This window comes from Nothoprocta perdicaria, unplaced genomic scaffold (assembly GCF_003342845.1).
Source record: "Nothoprocta perdicaria isolate Ctin4 unplaced genomic scaffold, notPer1 scaffold_44, whole genome shotgun sequence".
NCBI lineage: Eukaryota > Metazoa > Chordata > Aves > Tinamiformes > Tinamidae > Nothoprocta > Nothoprocta perdicaria.
The window spans coordinates 3,439,406-3,447,660 of record NW_020455688.1 but is presented as its reverse complement, the minus strand read 5'-3'; the positions used below and the strand labels follow the sequence as shown (position 1 = coordinate 3,447,660).

The following is an 8,255-nucleotide window of genomic DNA, read 5'->3' as shown; positions in this document are numbered from 1 at the left end:
AACGAGGGGGAAACGGGGAGAAACGGGGTTAACCGCCCCCGGCGCCGTGGCTCCCGACGGTGACGGGAAAGGGGGTCCCGTTGCGGCCCCCGCAGGGGGGGTGTCACACCGCGGCCGTGCCCTGCTCGGAGTGCCCGGGGAGCGGCGGGAATGGCCGGGAAGGGAGGGAGCCGCCACGGAAAAGGMCCCGCCGAAGCGGCGGGTAGCTCGGGTCGTAGCCAGACCCCCAGCGAGGCCCGTTTTGTGCCCTTCCTTGCAAACGGGCAGAGCAGGAGTAGGAAACATAACGTGTGAGTGCCAGGGATGGCGGGATCAGGACCAGGGATGATGGGATGAGGACGAGGCCGCGTCTGCAAACAGGGTGACTTGGGGAGGAGGGGGCGGACGCCAAAGGCCTGTTCAGGTAAACGTGGAGATAAACTGCTCCTAACTGAGCCCCCTGGAGCCCCCACGGGAGTCCCAGGGACCCTGGAGCCCCCACGGGAGTCCCAGCCACGGGGTTTGGTGCTGAAACCCGTGAATTGGGTGTCTGCTGGCTGCCATGCAGGAATTCCCAGGGCCGCGTGACGTCCTCAAATACACGGGAAGGAAGCCCCCACGGGAGTCCCAGCCACGGGGTTTGGTGCTGAAACCCGTGAATTGGGTGTCTGCTGGCTGCCATGCAGGAATTCCCAGGGCCGCGTGACGTCCTCAAATACACGGGAAGGAAGGTTCAACACACGTGAAGGAGGCCAAGTTCCCGATTAAACCAGAGGATTCCCCCTGTGCCACAAGTGGCTCAGAGTTCACAGCGATGCAAAGTGTTTCCACAGATCCTCACAGAAAGGAAGCAATTGAGGAGCTGATAATGACAAATGTCACCCCTGCGGTGGCGGGGGTGGCGCTGGGTATTAGTCGCRTTTTTGGCCATTCTCGTTGGAGAGACGATATTTGATGATAGAACTACTCATTTAACCTATAATCATCATTATGAAGTTATGCGTTTTAGAATATGACAGCTCAGTGTTATCTGGTAGTAGTTACTGGTTAGTAGTAGTTACCAGTAGTTACTGGTTCCGGGCTGTGTCCATCTCTGATCTTTCCAGTAGCTTCTCGTTAGGTAGCAGGGGGGATGCAGGATCCAYGGGACAGTTACTGAGTCCAGCTTTGGTGCGGTTGCTTCTCTCCACTCATGAAGGGCATTTCTGAATGAGAAGAAAGTGTTGAACATTTTCTATTTTAATTGTGTGGTTTTTTTTAACACTTGAAGTCTAAAAGGTAAAGTTTTGCCATCAGTTTCTTTTCTGCACTGTCACACGTCGATCAGCTGCTTAAATTTTATTAAATTTAACAGGCTGTGCTCTGAACAGCCTGTCAATCTGTGGCCATACAGAGGCCTCCAGCTACTCCTTCTGGATCAAAACCCTGCTTTATGTYTCTTTAATGTTTATCCAATACTTCATGGGTTTACTTTATTTTAGTGCAAGGCTATAACCTTAAAATAATCTCTTTAAAATGTATATTTTCACGTTTAGAAGCAAATTTACTCCTGCTGTTTTTTTTTAATTGACGCTGAGCCCTATCTGTCTTCTTTTCAGCGTTGGATGAAGGGGACATTGCCTTGCTGAAAACCTACGTAAGTCCATGGAGAGTGTTAAAAAAAATGTTCAACTTCAGCTGTGAATTCCATATCAGAGTGTGCAGGGATATTTGTTTAGGGAGTAGTTAGTAAATCTACTTCTCTTACTGCCTTTCTGCCCTGCTGAAACCTTTTCTCTGTTTCCATTCCTGAGGAGGAAAGAAATCCCAAAGCCTATAGGTAATTCAGTAGTATTGATAGCCAGGGAATAAGGAAGTTTTTCTTTTATTATTTTTTAATTCTTTTAATGTAGCAGATTGCCATAGAGGCCAAACGGCCACTGCTCTTGTCATGTTCTTTCTCTGACCAACTCTTTGCCTTATTTTGTAAGAAATGATATATTTAAGACCCGTCCTCCCTGGCAAAGTTGCTTGTTATCAGCTCCACCTGTTAGTGGAGGTACACGGGTATTATCCATGGATAATGTGATCTTGGGAGGCCTGTTGCACGTTCTTAAAAAGCAAATTCCTCCCTCCACCAGCAAGTGCTGCTSTCTGTGAAAGAGCAGCTCATAAAAATGAGGTTTGCAGGTCAGTGGATTCCTGATTTGAAAATGTTTGCCAGGAGTCTGAGTTTTAATGAGACCAGGAGTCCTTTGCAAAACTCTGGAACTGTGGGAGGACTCAGTGACCTCTGTGGCTTCCTTTGCTGCCAAACTGATCTGAAGGAATTCCTGGAAGTGAAATCCGGGGCTTTTCTGCAGGACACTCTAGTAAAGCAGTCTATCAAATGTGAACATTTTATGAGGCTTCTGATTTAGCAGTTTGCCCCATGATCTTCGTGCTGTATTCTGTGGACAGTGGGGACAGTTTTAATTWAAAAAATTTTTTTTTCAATTTTGCATTCCCATGATATTTGGATAATGCATATGGAACCTTTTCTGTGTGTAGCTTAAATATTTTTTTTAGCTTTAGAAAATTAAAAAAAAAAAAGGAAAAAGGGGCTGAACAGTTTTAAAAGGAAATACAAATCCCTGGTGCTTCGAGAGAGGAAAATTTTCCACGTGAGCAGTGGTCAGAATTGTGTCACAGTACTTGGTAACTCCATATTTTTGATGGACAGATAAGTTGTTGCTGGAGCTCTCTGCTATCTTTTTGGCTGTGGTCAATAGCTGTTTGTAATCCCGATGGGATTTAGTTATAGATAGATCCTGATAATCTAAGGAGCCTTTTGTTATTAAGTGACTATTGATGTTTTTTTCCTGAACATAATCTGCGTTATGAGGSCTGTGCAGTGACTCTTGTATTCCAGGGCCAGAGCACATACTCAAGGCAGATCAAGCAAGTAGAAGATGACATTCAGCAACTTCTTAAGAAAATCAATGAGCTTACAGGTACCCTTTCTTCTTAAGCTAAGTTTCAATAGAAGAGCTATATATATATATTTAAATCTAAATCTGTATCTAAATGTTTTAAGAAGCTGACTTCTGAACAACTGCATTAGTTTATTGTTGTTTTTCCAAAAAAAGGCTGTATTTCTTTATATGGTTTTCACAGAACTTGTGCTTTATAGGTTGTGATCTTTTTACAGACCCTAATCAGTGCTAGGTAATCTGTACATGTGATAAAGCACCAGGCAACAAATGGCTTTTTCCCTCATTGTGTCCCTCATTAAGTTGTGAGGTGCATCAAACTGCACTTTAGTGGTGATTGACCTTGAACAGGCTGCAGAAAAACACCACGTAGCTAGTGGTGCTGGCCCTTGGTAAGGAAGAAAAGACTGTCAGAAAACTCAGTGTTTAAAATCAATGTGGAAGACCTGCCTAGAAGACCAAATAGAATTATTCTTTCTTATCCTGTTCTTCTCTATTTTTCTATCCCTTTTGTGTTTTTTTTTTTCATGTGTGGTGGAAATCGTGCTTCTCATACCCGTGACTTGGAAGGTTTATATTTTTCCAACCCTGTGAATTCCCTAGTTTCCAGTATCCTGCACTAAAGCTTTTCTCTCAGTGAAATCACTTGCAAAGTGATTTTTATTTTCTAACACTTTGGGAAACACAGTTATCCTTGAGATATTTACTTGGTTGGGATAGTCCACACGCTGTTCATTTCTTTCCAGAGGATGGAGAGACTGGTGCCTTATTTCTTTTGGAAACTGGGTCTTTTTTTAAGAGAATCTAGTAGGTTTTTTTGTGTGTGTGTGGGGGCATGTGTGTATGATCTCAGAAAGGTTCCTGCAGGTTTCTGTGACCGGTGCTTGGAGGGTGAAGGAGGGACTGCTGAAGCTGGGGGCTTCTCCCTTAGCTCGTCTGTGCTCTGTGCAGGGATCAAGGAGTCGGACACCGGCCTGGCTCCTCCAGCCCTCTGGGATCTTGCTGCAGACAAGCAAACTCTGCAAAGTGAGCAGCCTTTRCAGGTTGCAAGGTAGGTGCACGGTCCCTATTTCCAGCACAGCTCCTCAGCCGTATAAATATAAGGCTAGTAACTTATGTGTAGACTTCTAGTTACTCCTCCAACAGATTCGTGATACTATAACAGAATCCCAATAACTATTTGAACACGTTTGGAGAATGTACAGGCTCTTTCTAACATTGTTTYCCTGAGGCTTCTGCAAATAACAAGGCAGTTTTCTCGTTTACCTCGKGGTGTTAATTGTCTGTCCTGTGCCAGGTGTACAAAGATAATCAATGCAGACTCCGAGGATCCCAAGTACATTATCAATGTCAAGCAGTTTGCTAAGTTTGTGGTGGATCTCAGTGACCAGGTGGCACCTACTGACATAGAAGAAGGCATGAGAGTTGGGTGAGTGAAGTCAACACAACGGTGTTAGCTTCAGTCTTTCTCATTTCTTTCTCATGTGATCCATCACTTTGACATGGCAACAGCTGTCTTCAACTCTTCTTCAGTGGTGGGAATTGTATTTACAAAATCTGGTGATTAGAGAACAGCTTCCAGAAAGCTGCGTGCCCCGCCGGGAGGGTTTCATTCTGAGGAAAACAAGAAGCAAACAAAGGCAGCTCAGACCTAAAGTGTGACAAGAGCTTCAGGGACCCTGGCTCTTGGGCAGTCTATGTGGGCACAGGGTGTCTGCAAGAACGTTTGCATAGGAGGACAAGAGGGTCCTTTTGGATTTTTAGAGTCAATATTTTTCCCATTTGYTCAGTKGAATATTGTGAGGTTTAATTTTCARAATACTTTKAAATTAATATTTTTGGARCTCTTGTGCTTTCCTGCCAAACAGGAGTTCTAGTTTCTAGCTCAGAGTGTTGGCTTTTAGGGCTGGGCTCCCTCAATGCCAGAGAATATAGCAATTTAAGAATTCAACCTTTTCAAAATTGAAATTGTTTCTTCATGACCTTTAATTAACAGGYGCCAATATAATATTGTTGTCTTCTCACCAGGGTGGACAGAAACAAGTATCAGATCCACATTCCCTTGCCTCCAAAGATTGATCCCACAGTCACCATGATGCAAGTGAGAGCTGCCTTTACCTATCATTGCATTTATCCACTTTGTAATCTTGATTCCTGTGGCTGCATTTTGGGATGGTCTGTTGAAAGGCTGGAGAGAAGAGGCTGCATCAGGTTGTTCAGCTGATCTCTCCCCTTTCTGCTACACAGGTAGAAGAGAAACCTGATGTCACTTACAGTGATGTGGGTGGTTGTAAAGAGCAGATTGAAAAGCTGAGAGAAGTGGTTGAAACCCCCCTGCTTCATGTAAGCAACCTCCAGATTGATGCTTTTCTTATTATGATTTTGATCATCCTCTTATTTTCTCGTTTTCTTTTCTTGTTGCAGTGTAGCTGAATGCAGACAGCTAAGTGAAAATGGGCATAACTGCTTTAACAAATGGTATCAATTGGCTGGTATCASTTTCTTGTCACTGATTTTCTTGCTTTTCCTTTTTTTACCACCATTACAGCCTGAAAGATTTGTTAACCTGGGAATCGAGCCTCCCAAGGGAGTCCTGTTGTTCGGGCCACCTGGAACAGGCAAAACGCTCTGTGCTCGGGCTGTTGCCAACAGGACTGACGCCTGTTTCATCAGAGTCATTGGGTCTGAACTGGTGCAGAAATACGTGGGGGAGGTAAGAGCTGCTGGGGGCTTCCCGCCTGCAGAGGCCTGGCACCCTTGTGACAGGGATGGGTGCAGGTTCTTGCATGCTGGAGATACCAGGGATGGTGGCAGAGCACTGCAGGATGGCAGTTCCTTGCAGAATGGAAATAAGCTGTGATTTGGGAGGACAGGAGGGTAGGATTCTGTTCTCAGCTGTGTCATGTGCACTTGGTCCTGGTTCACTTGGATGCTCCCCTGCTCCTCCTGCATCATGAGAGTGTCTCTCCTTTGCAAACTGCCCTCGGGTTTATGAATGGCTGATAATTCATACGTGCTCAGATAAGTGTTTTATCACGGGAAATGTAGAATGGTTTGGAAGTGTGAGAAGGCTGGTTTTGATGCCTTCCCTTGAATGGGCCTTAACAAGATCTCATGTTGCTTCCAGGGAGCCCGAATGGTTCGTGAACTCTTTGAAATGGCTAGGACTAAAAAAGCCTGTCTCATTTTCTTCGATGAAATTGATGCCATTGGAGGTACGTGTGTGGCACGCACAGCTCCAGGCTTGTATGACAGCCTTCCCAACTGCCTTTTCATATTGTAATTCTGGGATTCTCTTTTTTATCTGAATGCTTAGCAAAACCACTAGCAGTATGGACATATCTGCTGCTTGAGAAATTATCAGAAAGTGRTTTATGTAGCTTGAAAATCCTTAGCCCAGCTGAGAAAGTTTCTGTATATTTGGAACAGCCTTGAGGTTTCAATTTTAGCTGTACAATTTAAAATTTAGCTTAGAAAAAGTACTGCTAGCTTAAACCTGCTTCTGGCCTTCATATTGCCTGAAAATCAGGGGGTTGGTGTCCCCAGGGGAAGTACTGCAGCCCTTGGGGAGCAGAGCAGTTTTCACACAGGCAAATGGGGGAAGATTTTGATTGAGGRGAGGGAAAAAAAACCAAATATATTCATGTTTCCCCAGCTTGGTGAGGTACCAGGCAGGGAGATGAGTYCTGTAATGTTTGGGAGGGGTGTTTAGTGCAGAGCAACCGATGCAAATGCAGATTCCTTTGGGTTGAAACATCTCGAGASCATCCCCTCCCCCTTTTTAAACCTGTCACAAACACGGGTTGCGAGTGGCCGCACCCCGAGGCCAGGACGTGTCCCCCACTCATGCCCACGGTGTGTGGTGTCCGTGGGGTGTCCACAGGCGCCCGCTTCGATGACGGCGCYGGCGGCGACAACGAGGTGCAGAGGACCATGCTGGAGCTCATCAACCAGCTCGACGGCTTCGATCCCCGGGGCAACATCAAGGTGCTGATGGCCACCAACAGGCCCGACACCCTGGACCCAGCGCTCATGAGGCCTGGCAGGCTCGACAGGAAGATAGAGTTCAGCCTGCCGGACCCCGAGGTCAGAGCTCTTCCCTTTTCCCRTTGTGTGTGTGCAGACACGAGAGCTTTCCTTCGCTCATTGTCTGGAGGCAGTTTAGAAGAGTTAACGAACGTGGCACCATCGTGTGCAACGTGCCTAGAAATCTAGGGGATTAAAGCTGCTTCTGAGAGGCTTTCCCACATAGTAGGGAGTCCATCTCTGTTGGGGAAGCCATGGAAAACACTATATTCACTGTACTTTTCTAGCTCAACAGATAAGGAATCCTTTAACCTGCTCCGTGCTTTTTTCTGAAGCTGGAGTGTGGTTAGTTTGGTTTCTTGAGCGAGATTTCTTTTGGCACTTCTGACATGAAAGCTCTTCTGGCTGTTTCCTTAATTGCTTCAGGAACGCATAGTTTTCCATTGCTCAAACATCCTACTCCAAACATAGGAAATGGGAGCTGGGCAACAACCAAGAGTTGTATTTTCCACCTGTCCTTGCTCTGGAGGAGACAGACACGCTGAGAGCCGCTCAGATCTTTTCCATAGGGTGAACACTTCTGTCCTCCCATCTTTTCCAGGGCAGAACTCACATCTTCAAGATCCACGCGCGTTCCATGAGCGTTGAGAGAGACATCAGGTTTGAGCTGCTGGCTCGGCTGTGTCCTAACAGCACAGGTAAGCCGGGCTTTTCTAAGCCATTCCATGTGCCTCGTTGCGGCGCGTGGGGACTCTGAGCTCACTTGTCCCCTGCTTTGGAAGGAGCCGAGATCCGCAGCGTGTGCACCGAGGCCGGCATGTTCGCCATCCGCGCGCGCCGCAAGATCGCCACCGAGAAGGACTTCCTGGAGGCCGTCAACAAAGTCATTAAATCGTACGCGAAATTCAGCGCTACCCCCCGCTACATGACCTACAACTAACGCTGTGGAATGTTTCTCCCGTTCCTGTTGTTAAACTTCCTCTTAGGCAAAAGTCCACATGTAGTAATGTGTTCCTTGTTCACGGAAGCTGGAAATAAATGGGGTGTTCCAAAGAAGTGGGAGTGTGGTGTGACTGTGTCCTGCACTGGTGCAGTCCGGCTGCTCCAGAGCTCCAGTGCCACAGGTAGCAAACAGGGGCTTTCARGCCAGGTAGAAGAGGGGAGAATGTAGGGARGAGGGGGACRAAACTCATSTTGGGGGTGGCCAGTGACGGGGCAATGGGTGCAAGTGGAAACCCAGGCAGCTCCATGTGCATGTGAGGAAGAACTTGTTTGGTGTGAGGGTGCCAGAGCCCTGGC

The 8,255-nt window shown here is 46.7% G+C and overlaps 1 protein-coding gene across 1 annotated transcript in view; it reads left to right on the top strand.

The window, feature by feature from the left end:
* PSMC2 (proteasome 26S subunit, ATPase 2) overlaps nt 1-8,012 on the top strand; it is an 8,294-nt gene extending 282 nt beyond the window's left edge. The window contains exons 2-12 of the mRNA XM_026046383.1: nt 1,578-1,615; nt 2,870-2,951; nt 3,882-3,981; nt 4,228-4,359; nt 4,959-5,031; nt 5,178-5,273; nt 5,479-5,643; nt 6,058-6,145; nt 6,814-7,016; nt 7,558-7,654; nt 7,739-8,012. Coding sequence (XP_025902168.1) covers nt 1,578-1,615; nt 2,870-2,951; nt 3,882-3,981; nt 4,228-4,359; nt 4,959-5,031; nt 5,178-5,273; nt 5,479-5,643; nt 6,058-6,145; nt 6,814-7,016; nt 7,558-7,654; nt 7,739-7,896 — 1,232 coding nt within the window. The 3' untranslated portion in view covers nt 7,897-8,012. The remainder of the gene's footprint in view (nt 1-1,577; nt 1,616-2,869; nt 2,952-3,881; nt 3,982-4,227; nt 4,360-4,958; nt 5,032-5,177; nt 5,274-5,478; nt 5,644-6,057; nt 6,146-6,813; nt 7,017-7,557; nt 7,655-7,738) is intronic.
* Nucleotides 8,013-8,255: the final 243 nt, after the last annotated feature.